The sequence below is a fragment of the Acinonyx jubatus genome, chromosome B4 (assembly GCF_027475565.1).
Source record: "Acinonyx jubatus isolate Ajub_Pintada_27869175 chromosome B4, VMU_Ajub_asm_v1.0, whole genome shotgun sequence".
NCBI lineage: Eukaryota > Metazoa > Chordata > Mammalia > Carnivora > Felidae > Acinonyx > Acinonyx jubatus.
Genome location: NC_069387.1, coordinates 37654248 through 37668360, shown reverse-complemented (window position 1 = coordinate 37668360; position 14113 = coordinate 37654248). Strand labels below are relative to the sequence as shown.

The 14113-nt window shown below is 56.7% G+C and overlaps 1 protein-coding gene across 4 annotated transcripts in view; it reads left to right on the top strand.

Annotated features, from left to right (window-relative positions):
- The window catches only part of TSPAN11 (tetraspanin 11), a 69132-nt gene extending 55491 nt beyond the window's left edge, over nt 1-13641 (top strand). The window contains exons 4-9 of one of the 4 annotated variants that reach the window (XR_008300060.1): nt 2068-2142; nt 3035-3139; nt 5524-5682; nt 6047-6133; nt 6322-6404; nt 12781-12818. Coding sequence is in view for 3 of the 4 variants with exons in the window: in XM_027074059.2 (XP_026929860.2) it covers nt 2068-2142; nt 3035-3139; nt 5524-5682; nt 6047-6133; nt 6287-6364 (504 nt within the window). In the remaining variant the exon portion in view is untranslated. Of the gene's footprint in view, nt 1-2067; nt 2143-3034; nt 3140-5523; nt 5683-6046; nt 6134-6286; nt 6405-12780 lie in introns of all 4 variants that reach the window. The other 3 variants (XM_027074059.2, XM_027074060.2, XM_027074061.2) reach the window with 3 other exon arrangements.
- Nucleotides 13642-14113: the final 472 nt, after the last annotated feature.

The window sequence follows — 14113 nt, the reverse complement described above, 5'->3', positions numbered from 1 at the left end:
ACCCAAACCTGAGTCAGCTGACTTCCGCCACCATTCTTCAGGTTTCCAGGCCCTATATCTCAGAGGCTCAGCAAGCAGAGGGCCCATCCACAGACCCCTTGCCAGCCTCCTGCCTCACCTGGATACCATCCCACACCCTCCCTAGTCCCAGGCACATGGAACACTTCCAGACCCCTCCCCGTGGCATAAAAAGTCAATGAGGCCCAGGGAGTGTGCCATCGTGGGATCTGCAACTCCCTTCCCCACTTCTAGACCTGATCCGGGTGCCCAGGAGCTCGCAGACAGCCTGAGTCTCCATTCAGAGCCTGCACAGGGTGACGAGGCTGCTGTGTCCCCCACACGCCACCACACCCAGCCTTCTGTGCATCCTCATCCAGGGATGGCCAGGGGGTGCCTGATCCTGGCCGTGCATGGACTGAGCTTGGACATGCAGGCCAGAGGCCTTTCCTCGTATGGCATTGAGCCCGGGGTAGGTGGGGAAGGGCAAACCAGGAACCTCCATTTGTACTCTTGCCTTGGGCTCCACAGATGATAAGGGCAGCCACCATGATTCAGAGACAGGAAAGCTTCCCTCATTCCTGATGGTGGGCAGCTCTGAGCCTGGCAGACCGTGGGCTCAATAAGATGGCCGTGGGGTAGGTGCACAGTTCATGTAACTCAAAAGGAAGCCCTGTCCCCGGATGGAATGTTCTTCATGATCTTCATGAAAAGGAATACCTTCTCCTCCCCCTGTGTTTAAGTCCTGCCCATGCCAGGCCCCATGCTGGGCTCTGGGAGGTAGTCAGGCAAGGCCTCAGGGACTCATGTCGCCTCTGAACTGGCCCTATGGCCCCTGCCCTGCGCCTTTTTCCCATTCCCATGCCCTCCTGCTGCATCCCTACCCCTGCTGAAGAGCCCTGGAATTTCAGAGCTCAGACACAGGCTGAACATTCCCTGGAATCCAGTGATTTGAATGACTATAGCCAGGCAGATGGGCGGTACCTGGGGGGGGGGGGGGGGGAGACAACACCAACCACTGCTCATGGGGAGGGGGGCTAGGCTTCCCCAGACTGGGCTAATTTCAGGCAGCAGCACCCCACTGCTTTGCCTCCTCTCCCCACTCCCTCTTTCCCTCTTCCCTGCCTAGAGCCTGCTTCCTCTCCACCACCACCCCCACCCCTGCCATGCCCTCCTAGCCACGTGGGTCTGACATGCGTTTTTGACCTGTGGGCCCCCACAAGAACACACCAGGATGGAGCAGTGTCCCGGAGCCTCCTGACTAAAACTAGGAGGGAGGTCACGGCAGAGAGAGCACAGCCAGGAACGCAGCCGGCAGGCTGTGAAGCGTGCAGAGCGACCCCGAGTCTGGAGGAGGCCAGGCAGTAGTTGTGTCAGGAATTTAGAAACCCCTGCAGGGCCGTGAAGGCCTGGAAAACACACCGATGCCTTTCACAGGGCACTGCCTTTGCTATTTCCTGAGCCTTGGTCGCTGCCCAGCCACCCCTACACTCCCAGGCTCTTCACCTCTCTCCACTCCCAGAACTCGGACGCCCCACGCCCTCTGCACTCTCCAGGCTTCACACAGGGCTCTCCCCTCTGCCTGGCACATGCTTCCTGCCTTCTCCACCTGGTAGCTCATCCTTCAAGCACTCAGGTGTCCCCTCCTCCAGGAAGCCTTCTCTGACTGCCCTCCCCCCCACCTAGGTCTTGCCCCATAGTAACATTTGTAACACAGCATTGTAATCACTTACCTATACCCCCACCACCAATAACTCTGAGGGCGGTAACCGTCTTACTTACCATACCTGGCATGTAGCAGGTATTTAATAAGTATCGGATGGATGGATGGATTGACACACTGACAGAAGCCCAGTGGGTGAGGGGGTGAGTGGGGAACTCCGTGCCAGCAGCTGGGAGAGGTGAGCATGCCCAGAGCTGCCGGGAAGAGGGGGAAGATGGTATGGGTGGGTGATGGGGTCCTGGCAGGTCGCCCTGCCTCCCCTACTGCTTTGGGAAGACTTGTCCCGGAGCACTGTGTGCCTACCCAGGCCTGATCCCCGTGGTGACCACCTTCCTCCTTGCTCCTAGTACTTCTGCCTGTTGCTGGCGATCTTCCTCGTGGAGCTGGTGGCAGGGGTCCTGGCCCACATGTACTACCAGAGGGTGAGTAGACCCTCTTCCTGCGTTCCCCATCGGTGCCCCCTGTTGCCCTGGAGGCAACAGTGTGGGGCAGGGTGCAGAGGCATGGGGGAGCTAAAGCTCGGCAGTGACACAGAGGGCGGTCTCATGTCCCTGGCCCCAACAATCCTCAGTATACCTGGGTCCTACTTCTTGTCTGGCTTCCAGCAATTCTCTGCCCTATCTGTTGATGCTGACTTATTTGGCATGGGGGCTGGGGAGTGGGAATGCCCCGTGGGAGGTGGGGTGGTCTCTCTCCCCTCCTAAGCAGAGATAGAGGATGAACCTAGCAAGTGGGCATCCAAGGAGAAAGGCTGGGGCCGGGGCTACCTGCCAGACTATGAAGACAGCACCAGGCCTTGCCTGCCTGCAGCAGACAAGGATGAAGTAGCCGGTCGGGTCTCCTCCCACTGGCTGCTGTGAACCAGGGGTTTGAGGTCATGACCAGGGTGAGACAGATGCCTGCACTGGTTGTTTTAAGGCAGCACCGTACAACTGATGGGTGCCCATAGGATAACAACTGTAAATATTGTGAATGTCACCTCATAATCAAAATGAGAAAAAGATATTTATTTAAAAGCACCCCCTGTGCCCAGCCTCATTGCCCTCCCACCAGCTTTGAGCCATCCCCTCCCCGGCCTGCCTCTCAGTTCTGTCCATCACCTGCCTGGCCCCAGCTTTTACAACATGTCTCCATGAACTCTGTGTTCTGAGCGGTCTCCTACGACGCTCCCATTACGCTGGGGAACCTCTGCCCTCACACCATTCCAAGTCTGTGGTGCTCAAGGCTAGCTGGCCTGGCTTTGGAGCGGGCCTGGAGAATGAGGCCAGGGTGAGTGGTTCTGCTGATGCCACCGTCCCTCTCCACTCTCTCCAGCTCAGTGATGAACTGAAACAGCACTTGACCCGGACGCTGGCTGAGAACTACAGGCAGCCGGGAGCCGCGGACATCACAACCTCAGTAGACCGTCTCCAGCAGGATGTAAGCACCCGCCCCCTGGGCTTGAAGGCCAAGCAGATTCAAATTCCGACTCTGTCCCTTCCTGTCTGTGTAACCCAGGACAGGTTACTTACCTTCTCTGAGCTTCATTTGCCTCCAAAACGAAGCCTCACTGCGCGTGTTGATCATTCAGTACCCTCGCGTATGCGGAAGTCCCCGCCACCATGAAAAGCGCAAGTTGAATCCTGGCCCTTTCCTTCTTCCTCCTGTGCCCTGGCCCCACCACGGCCCCCTTGACTGCCTCCTCCAGGTCCCACCCCTAGGGCCCTTGCGGGCAGGAAGCTGGCTGCGTCAGGAGAAGAACTTCTCTCCTGGCCGGGATCTGGGCTCCTTCCATCAGCAGGGCTGTCTTCTTCCTTCTCTGGGGGCTGACAGCTGAGGTCCCGTATGAGTGAACTGTAACAGGCAGAGCTATTTCAGCCAGACTGCTGCAAGAACTTCCCAGTTGTGAGCCATGGGGCGGAACGCTGGAGGACAGAAAGGTGGTCCCTCCAAGAAGAGGCTCAGCAGACCCCTTCAGTGAGGCCCGTGGTCCTGCCGGAAGTAGGGAAGGGACAAATGGCCCCCAGACCTGCCTTGTGCAGTATGGTAGCCACTAGCCATGTGCAGCTAGTTAAATTTACATTACAAAATTCAGTTCCTCAGTCACTAGCCACATTCCAGTGCCCAATAGCCATAGATGCCACCGAATTGCACAGGACAGATATAAAGCATTTCCATCATTGCAGAAAGTTCTGTCGAACAGTGTGACTCCAGGATCCTGATGGTTTCACGTCTGAAAATTTGAGGAAACTCTACCGGCCCACTCTGGTCCCCTTTCTCCCTGCCACCTTAGCCTGTGGTCTCTGCTCTATCCTGTATCTACAGACCCCACCCTCGGCCTGAGGCCTTGGTCTTTCTGCCAGGAATACCAGGCCAGTGAGTGGAGTAGAGGTTAGCATCTTAGCTCAGCTGGGGAGGCACCTTCTCCGTCTCCCCAAGACTGGCTTGGATCCCAGTAGGCTCTGTGCAGAGGGGTCTCTTGTGCTCTGCGATAGTGGCTGAGGGCACTCATGTACACATAGGTACACACATCCACACCCACACACTTAGCCCACACATACCCTGCTGGTCAGCCCAAAGCTCAGTCTGCATTTTTAGGGCCTCCCACATGAAGCACTGAGCCTGAATCCCTGCCCTCGGGGCCTTAGTTGGGGAGCCCAACACACGCAGTCAGTGCTAGGCTGGGAGGACCCTCTGAGTGGAGAACAGAGCTGGGAAGGCCAAGGGGGGAAGCAGGAAGGAGGGCCTGGGTTTGCCTAGTTAGAAAGGATGGGAGGGGCAGTCAGAGAGTAGGGAACAGCATGAGAAAGGGCACAGCTGGGAGCCACTATCTGTCACTGCCCCAGGCCTCCTCCATGGGCACCTGAGCATGTGGGCACGACCTCACACATGCCAGCAACAGTTAGAACCAGAGGGGCACGAGGGAGCCTGGGCCCAGGCCCACATCCTAGGCGTGAGGAAGCAGCCCTGAGAAGGCAGTGGCTTCAGGCCAAGGCCAGCATCTGGGCTGCGGGCTGCACCCCAGTATGTAAATGACACCCACATGCCTGCATTCACAAAACGATCTTAGCATAGAGGGTGTCACTAACTGCTCCCCCCTGCAGGGCTCGCTTCTCAGCGCTTCACAGAATTGCCTCTTGCCGTCTTCACACAGAGCGGTGTGGAGGGGCTTCCTGAGCCCCATTTACACGTGACGAAACTGAAGCCCAGAGAGGCTAGATAACCTGCCCGGGGACACACCGCAGTATAATCCCACATGATACCTAGCACACACTGTGCTGTTCCTGGCTCCATGTGCTGTTCTGTTCTGCCTGCCTCCTGCCTCCTCCTCTTCCTTGTGGGACCTTTCCACTAGCCCCTTCCTCCACAGCTCCTGATGTCTCCCCTACTAAGCTGTAGTCACTGAGAAGCTTCAGAAAACCAGGAACCATATTACTCATGTGTGAGCCCCCGTGTGGTGTGAGCTCTCCTGGGGTATACAGCCCCACTTTCTCGGGGACCCACCTCCATCTATCTCCCCACCCGTCTTCTCAGAGACTCTCCCTGCTGTCAGGATGCCCAGCGTAATCTCCTTAAAGGACTTGCATGGATAGAAGGTAGCCATAAGGTGTCTTGCAGCCAGCTTCTGCACCTTCCTGGAGAGAAGGGCCCCCAAAAGCCCAGCTCCCTGCTCAAAACAGGCAAAGGGGAAAATTCGCAGGGAGAACAAATCCCTATTTGTGCTTGAGTTAGTATTTGAATAACGAGTCCTGCAGCCCTGACACGGAGGGACCAGAGGAGCCTCCTGCCAGGTCTTCACCTCCAGCCTCCTTCTGTCCCTCTAGTTCAAGTGCTGTGGAAGTAACAGCTCCGCCGACTGGCAGCACAGCGCATACATCCTGTCTCAGGAGGCCGAGGGCCGCCGGGTGCCAGACAGCTGCTGCAAGACGGTTGTGGCCCGCTGTGGGCAGCGGGCCCATCCCTCCAACATCTACAAGGTGGAGGTGAGCACCCAAGCTCCAGCTGAGGCATGCAGAGCGCACCCCACCCCACCCCACCCCAAATGGGGGCTCGGGCAGAGGGGCGGGGAGAAGCAGAACACGCTTTCTCATTGGCCGTGAGACCGCACAGGGCTGTCACTGGTCTCCACGAAGCAGCTTGGGGACAAGCAGCTACTGGTGGGAGGTTCTGAGACATCATGGCATGCCCCTGAATCACCCGAGAAGCCTGTGGGCAGTTGAAAGGCTGGAGCAGGCCCATTAAACCTCTGGCCTGCCCTCAGCGGGGTGGATGCAGCACCGGCCAGCCCTTCCCTCCGCAGCCTCGCCTACTTCACGCCGGCGTGCATGACCTACCGTTACCTTACAGGGAGGCTGCGTCAGCAAGCTGGAGCAGTTCCTGGCTGACCACCTGCTGCTCATGGGGGCAGTGGGCATCGGGGTGGCCTGTCTGCAGGTGAGTTGGAGCGCGGATTAGGAGAGGGGGTTGTTTGGAAGAGTTCTGAACCCCTCTCCCATCGGCAGAGATCACAAATCACTGACCCTCTGCACACCCATGCCCTGTCCTGCCCTCTCCTCCCCTCCTCTTCTCGCCACTTGCCCTTGGCAGCCAGGAATGAATCACATGGTCACTCTCTTCCCCAGAAAAGATGAAGGAAAATGCCTGGGGGCCCGGGGGACAACTTGAACTTGTAAGAGACCTGGGAGGAGTGTGAGTGTGGGCTCAGGTATGTGCATGCACCCTCTGTGTGTGCACGTGGGTGTGTGTGTGTGTGCACATGGATTACCCGCATGCATCTATGTGTACATGGGGTTGTATGCATGTACGTGCGTTTAGGTGTGCTTGTGCATGTGTGTATATGTGTGTGCATGTACAAGTACCCATTCCTGTGTGTGTGTGTGTGTGCGCACACACATGCCCGTGGATGTGCACTCCCCGTGTACTCCCAGCTCTTTGAGCGATGTCTTTTGCTCAGTTTCACTGTTCCACCCCTCCCTCTGCTGCCACCCAGGAAGTCAGTGTCACTCTCAGATCTGCTTTAGTCAAAGGTCCATACAGAGGAGTCAGGAGGGCACCCTCAGGCTGGGGCAGATACAGGGGCAATGGCCCTGCACACCCACCTTGCCTGGCACTCTGCTTCGGCTCAGCAGGTTCTAGAGGGAGCTCAGCACTGCCCCACCCTTCCCACCCCCGGGACCACCTGCACTGATGAGGAAAGGGGTGAGAGGCTGGGACCTCAGAGGACCCGGATCGAACCCTTCCTCTGCTCCTGTATGACTTAGAGCAGTTACAGCCCTGCCCGCAGCTTCTCCGACCACAAAATGTGGCTCATTTCCCGAACCACATAAGGTCTAGAGAAGAGCGAGGTGATGAGTGTGACACACTCACTGTGCCGGGCACGGGTGAAGGCCTCCAGTCAGTGGAAGTGGTTGTTATCCAGCCATCTGTAGACTTCAGAGTGGTTTCAGGTGCTTTCTATCATTAGATCCCCACCACGACCTGAGACCTGGGCCAGGCAAGGTAGTAAGTGTGCTCCCATTTTACAGATCAGAAAGTTGAGACCCAGAGAAAAGACTTACCCAGGGTGTCACATACTGAAGTGGCACCCAGGTCTCCTGGCTCTTGGTCATTTGCTTTTGCCAGCCCCCTCCCCCCACCCCGCACCTCCCCAACCGCCAACACAGATTTCTTTGGAAAGCAAAGCAGGGGCTGGTATCAGCAGCTGGCTCAGGGAGGCTGCCAGTGTGGGGTTCCTTCCAGATCACCGCTCTCCCTGCCCACATCAGTCTGTGCGTTCAGAGGACCTAGCTGCAGCCTCCTCCACTGGGCTCGACACTCTGGAGGAGGGGGGGGACCAGGCAACCTCAGGCTGGTTATTTCATCTCTGAGCCTCAGTTCCTTGTTTGTAAAATGGGGCTAATTATATCTAGTTTGGTGAGAGGATTAGCAATATATATGTAAATCACTTGTCACTGATGAGCAGATAGCAGGTGTTCAATAAGTGGTACCATTATTATTTTTATCATCTCCACCTGGGCACATTGTCTCTCAAAAAAGCCCTCACTGTTTCCTGGCCAGAGCAGCTCCCCCTTCGTCTCCATAGTTAGCATGCAGGCCGGGAGCCCCAGGGGGCATTAAGCAGAGCCCCTCTTTTGCAGGACCCTAAGGCAGGCCTTCTGTCCCACATACCCCAGTGGGAGCTGAGGAAGGGGCTGCTCTGTGCTCCAGCGCCAACTGAAGTTTCCAGAAACCTGCTGTCTCCTTCAGGGCCTGCTGTGCATGGACACTGACCAGGCCAGGACCACACTCCCCATCCATTTCCTCCTGGTCTCTCTGGCTGTGGGAGCCTGGAGAAGCTGAAGACAGGGGCAGTGAGGCCTAGAGCAGGGAGTGGGTCTGCCAGTGCCCCAAGCCCAAGGTTAAGGTGAAACAAGTACCCTGTGAAAGTACTGCTGGGAGGCCATGTTGTCAGGAGGGTGCCTGCCCGCTGCAGAGGGGCTTCCTCCTTGTAAACATCCCCGACCGTGAAGTCTCGGTCCTCCAGGGCTCTCTGTGGAATGGCGCCAAGTGTCCCTCAGAGAGAGCTTCACCCAGCCACCACTGTGGACCCCCATCCATAGCCCAGATTCTCCACCGACTCTGGCTGAAGCCTGTCCTGCAGCAGCCAAGCCTTGGTTACAGCCCCCTCTGCTGGCCAATGCTGGAACTAAGCTGCCCAAGTCCCGGTTGGCCACCAGCCTTGAAGGGCTCACACCAGTCGTGTCCCTAAGCTCACAGTCACCCTCCACCAGTGTAGGTATCCCCACACATGCCCAGCCTGGCACTTCAGAGACTCCCAAGGCTCAGGAGATAAAAGGCCAAGGTGGTGGCTCATGTTTCCCTAGTCCCCAGGACTAGAGGAGACCTTGCTATGAAGTCAGAGGACCTCTCCTCTTCTTATGTGATCCTGAGGAAGTCATGTTCCCTCCCTGAGCCTTGGCTTCCTTCCCTATAGAACGGAGGAGATGGACATTGTTGAGCCTTCCTTTAAGTGGCAGAATTCTATAACCCATGGGAATCTCATGTAGGAGCCCGCAGTATTAAACAAGCATGAGGTGGTGCTGCTGTGGTTGAAGCAGGAGTTGGGGCTGTAAGGTTCCATGAATTTTGGTAAGAACCCTGCCTCAGTGTGACTCCTGTGCCACCATATTCTAGAATGTTGAGGCATGTCTTGTGCATACTGTGAACACCAAGCAGAGGATGTGACAAACATAACAAACCCTGATTCCAGCCATTTGGCAACCTGTCACTTGTTGCCCCGTGGATGTGTGGACCAGGGCTGACATGCTTAGATCGTAGCAGGCTGGGGGGAGACAGGATCTCCACAGAGCCTCCACGGCCACAGGCCTCAACCTGGGCTGCACATGGGGACCACCTGGGGAGTTTTAAAACTGCCCAAGGCCCCGGCTGCACCCCAGCACAATTAAATCACTTTGTCTGGGGCTGGCACCCAGGCACCAGCATACTTGTGAAGCTCTCTGGTGGGTCCAGTGTGCAGCCTGGCTGAGAACACTGGCCCACATGAACGACAAGAGCCATAGGGCACCTGGAAGTCAGATGTGGGGGAGGTCAAGGGCCAGGGAGAAGATGGCACCATCACAGTCCTCAACCACCCAAAGGCAGGCAGGTGGGGGAGGGCACATTCCTGGGAGGTACCGGAGGACAGACAGGAATAACAGGTAGAATTTACAAGGAGACAGGCTGGAGAACTTGCTAACAATTGGAGTCTTCCAGCAGTGGTCCCTGTGAAGCACGAAGCTGTCTGTGGCTGCAGGTCGGGGCAGAGGTTGGGGGCTGGCAGGGACCCTGAAGTGGGGAGACCCGCATGTGATGGGCTGCAGGTCCCTGCCCCGCTGCTGCGTGCACCTGTTCCTTTCAGCAAGACCCTGTAGGGCCCCTCTGTCCACGTGGGCATGTGGCCATCACTGCTCTGGTTTTCAGACCTGACAGGGATAATTGGGGTCTGGAGTTACCTCCAAATCAGACTCTTCTTTCTGGAAGGACCTTACCGGTTATCTAGGCCAGTGCCATCAGCCCCGGCTGCACATGACAATCAGATTTGAAAAGTACCCTTGCTCGGGCCCCATGCCAAGGATTCAGGCTCAGATAGATGGGACGAGTCCTGTGCCTGGGTGTTTTTTCAAGCTCCCCAGGTGATTCACATGTGCACCTAGGATAGAGAACACTGTGCCCACCCCTTTCACATATACCTGAAGACACCATGCCCAGCGACATGGTCACTTGCTAACAGTCACATGGCCACCGTGGCAGAGCCAGCCAGGACCCCAACTCCAGGTCTCTCTGTTGTACACCAGCTTCCCCTTTTGGGTGGACTCTGGAGGCACTCCACCTTGGGGTAACTCTGGCAGAGAAACTTCTACCCAGGAAGGACATAGTGGCTCCGCCCCCTTCTCCTACTGCCCTGCTCACACACAGACTCTGGGAGTCTCCCACCCAGAAGCCATGCAGAGTGAGCATTCGTTGTTAGTTTTGTAATGAGAACCTCTAGGTGCCAGGTGCCATGGCCAGTGCTGGGGCCACACCAGTGGGCAGGATGTGGTCCCTTCTCCCAGGAAGCTTTCACTCGAGGCAGGAGGCACGTAGAACATGGGTTGTCACATGCCATCAGAGGCACTGTGCAAGTGTGAGACTTGGGGCTTGGGGGAGCATGTAAGAGGCCCTAACCTGTCAGGGCAGTCACAGAAGGCTTCCTGGAGGAAGTGGTATATAATTAAATCTTGAAGGAGTTTGATGGGAAAAAGCAAGAGGGGAAAGAGTGGCAGGGCGAGAGAATTGAATTGGCAGAGCCCTGGCCTGCTGCAGTGGAGGGAGGGCTTTATCCTGAGGGCTCTGGGGAGCTACGACCTGGCCTGTCAAAGCCTCAGGATGCAGGAGGGGCTGGGAACCCTGATGTTGGTCCTGTCGTCCTGGTTTTTAAAGACTGTTTCCAGGGAAGGCTACCAAGCAGTGAACAGATTAGACGTTTCCCTATTGAGATTTGAGACTCACAGAGGGTTATATCTGTGCCCAGGATCACACAGCCCTAAACAGAAACTACCCCATTCCTACTTCTATCCCAACATTCCCGTCCTGTAGATGGAAACATGTTGCAGAACCCAGAAAACTCACACGACAGCAGAGATTGGGATCTGCAGGTCAGTAAAAGGGAAACTGAAAGATGACATTGGATTGGCTTCCTGGGGCCTCCCTGGCCCTTCCTTGGTTCTCTTGGTGACAATCAAGTCCTGGCCCAAAAACCTCAAAAGCAGCTGAAACCATGCCACCTCCCTGTTGTAAACAGCCCCATGTGGCAAATGCTGTACCTAGGCAGGCTGCCAGAAGAGGGCGCCATGCACCACACAGCCAGGCCCCCACGCAAGCTGGGCGCCCCCGCAGCCATCTCCACGCATCCTCCTCCATTCCTGCTCCTGCACTCATTACCACGTGTTTCCTCTGCTCACCCCGTGCTGGCCACGCAAAGCTGTGGGTGCTGATTCGTCCACGTCCTCCATCAAGAAGGAGACGGCGGTACCAGGGATCCGATAGCTTCCACTGCTCCTCTGCATGAATCAAGGTGCTTGTGTGTGTGCACGTGTACGTGCACGTGTGTGCAGACCTGTGTAGACATGTTGTGAGTGCATCCTTAGCCCCTCTGCATGTGTCAAGGTGGGGGCGTGTGTGTGGACATGCACCCTGCCTTCCCTGGGAGGCTCCCTGGTGGGAACACACATCTTCTACAGAAGTGCAGTTATGGGCAAGCTCCGCCCTCCCGGTCCCCCAGCACAAACTGTCCACTGTAGATGTGGCCTCAAGTCCGTGCTGGCCCAGCTCTTCCCATCTGGCCTCCCCCCCCCCCCGCCCCCGCAGAAAGAATCAGAAAGATCCAGATGACCCCACACGTTAGCCATCAAACCACGACATGGGGATGGGGAAGAGAGGGTGCTGCACGACACCTGGCTGGAAAGGCTGCGATGGCACCTGCTTAAAGCCAGTGGGAGACAAGATAACCTCTCAAGCTGCCTTCAGCTTGTGGCACTGAGTCGGGAAGGAGATTGACACTGCTCTCGGTACCAAGTCTGAAAGCTGCACTCACGGGGTTCTGCCCTCCTCCCATGTAGGGGTGGAGAGGAGAGAGGAGGGGGGAAGAAGAAGGGCTCATCCTCTGCCACCTCAGGCCAGCTAGCCTTGCAAAGAGAAACCAAATGCCTGCTAGCCCATGAGCGTCTTCATCAGCCTGCCCTCCTCCCACTGGTCAGAGCTCCGGGTGCATCCAGAGGGGCTCTAGCAAGATCAGGCCAGCAGCAGGTATTGGAGAAATTTGGCAATGATGGGGCATTGTTCCCTATCTTCGGGGAGATCCATCTTCGCCCATGTGCCACAGGACATTCATGGGGCTGCCCTAGCAGCGCCCTCTTTCCTATGGGTGGGGAGTCTGGATCCAACGGCATCATTACCATGGAAAGATCACAGGCATGGGTCTCCGGGGTCTGACACATCCACATCTTGTCCTGCATTTTAGAGATTGGAAAAGTGAGGCCCCCCAGGGGGACAGCGATTGCCCAGTACTGCCCTGCTCTGGGCAGGATGCTCTTCTCGTTCAGCTAGTGGGTGTGACAGAGAGGCTATTAGGCAGGCTCCTAGGGCCTGGGTCTGGTGCCTCATTCCCAGCTAACTTATAGGACAAGTTGGGGACAGCTCCAGGTGCTCCTTTCAGAGCCTCAGTTTCCCCAGTGGCTTCTGTGAATCAACTATGAACCTTGGTTTTACTCTGGAGTCTGAGAGCAGCGAGACACAGACAGCAACAAGGGAGTGGAACTACTGCGGCTCAGGATCTGATGAAATCGGGCCATCTCTGGAGATCTAGGACCACGGACCAGCAGTGCACTGCTTGTTAGAAAGCAGAATCTCGGGCCCCACCCCAGACCTCCTGAGTTGGAATCTGCCCTTTATCCAGGTCCCCATGTGTGTGCCCAAGAGGGAGAAACCTGCTGCAGGGCACTGCGGGAGAGCAGCTTCATGGGGTTCTGATTTCTCTTTGCTCCTCTGCTCTCTCCACCTGGCAGATCTGCGGGATGGTTCTTACCTGTTGCTTGCACCGGAGGCTCCAGCTGCATTTTTACTAACGGCCGACCGCGTTCCCCTCCGACTGCCCCTCACAAGGACAGGTGCCCAAATCCCATCTTCCAGGCCTGCAGAGTCAGCACCAGCTCACCTAGAAACTCCCAGAAACTCCCCCTACTCTTCCCAGCCCCTTTGGATCCACCAAGTGCCCAAGACTTTGGCTCCTGTGATTCCCACCCAGGCAGGGGGGACCCATCCTGTGTGGAAACAACCACCAGCACCACTCACCAGGCCTGGGGATCCTGTGGACGACAGGAGGGTGATAATCAGACCCTCCACTCCCTCCCAGCTCCAGAACCTAGAATGAAGGTCTGAAAGCCCCCCTGGGATGCCTGCATGGGGCACATGATCTCCCCACTGGTGCTGAGCACCCCTCTTCTTGTCTCTGCTTGGTGTGTTTTTCTCTACCCACGGGGAAGTGCTTACCGGCGGGAGGATGGAAGCAGTTAGGGTTGGCTCTACCCCAGAAGATCCAGCCCTTTGATCTGCCCGCCCCCACACCTCCTCACCTGGGAGTACCCCGGCGGTCTGGGGTCTGGTTCCTTCCCGCAGGGTCTGGCAGCAGAGAGGCCTGAGGTGAGGCCCCGGAACTGGGGTTGGGCAGCAGCAGGCTGGTGGGGCCACCAGGGCAGGGAGGAAGGCAGGTAAAGTGGCCACACCAGCACATGCTGCACCAGGACCTTGCATCCAGCCTAGAAACCTTCCCTGGGAGAGGTACCGCAGAAGACCATGGCCTTGAGCTCCAGTCTACAGTAAATGACCCTCAGGGGTCTCCCCTCTAGGGCCTGATTCTCTGGAATGCCAGGTGTGGGAGTAAAAATCCTTCCTGATTAGGCCAAATCACAGACCCTGCAAAGTTGGAGCCACTGAGAAGGTACAGCTCTGAGTAGAAGGGTGCTGTGCCTGGAACCCCATTTTTCCTGGGCCCACAATCCCCAACCACATATGGCCACCACCATTCTGCCTCCAGGAGCCCTTGCTCTGCTTCCCAGAGTGAATATAGTGGCTTCTTTTGGTTCTCTCTTGCGTCTCCAAATCAGGCAGGGAATTTTCAGGAAGAATTTTCTCAAATACTAAGGGAGAACAGAACAGAAAGAAAATCCTAGAAAATGCAGAATATAGATGCTGGCAGTTTTCCAAACAACAGGTGTCAACTTGTAAGACAGCCATGGAGACGAGACCCTCCCCCTCCAAATACCTATGACAAGTGGGTAACTTGTAGCGAGAGAACCCCACACCTGGCTTCCCACCTTCCAGGTGCCGTGCTTCCCGTGC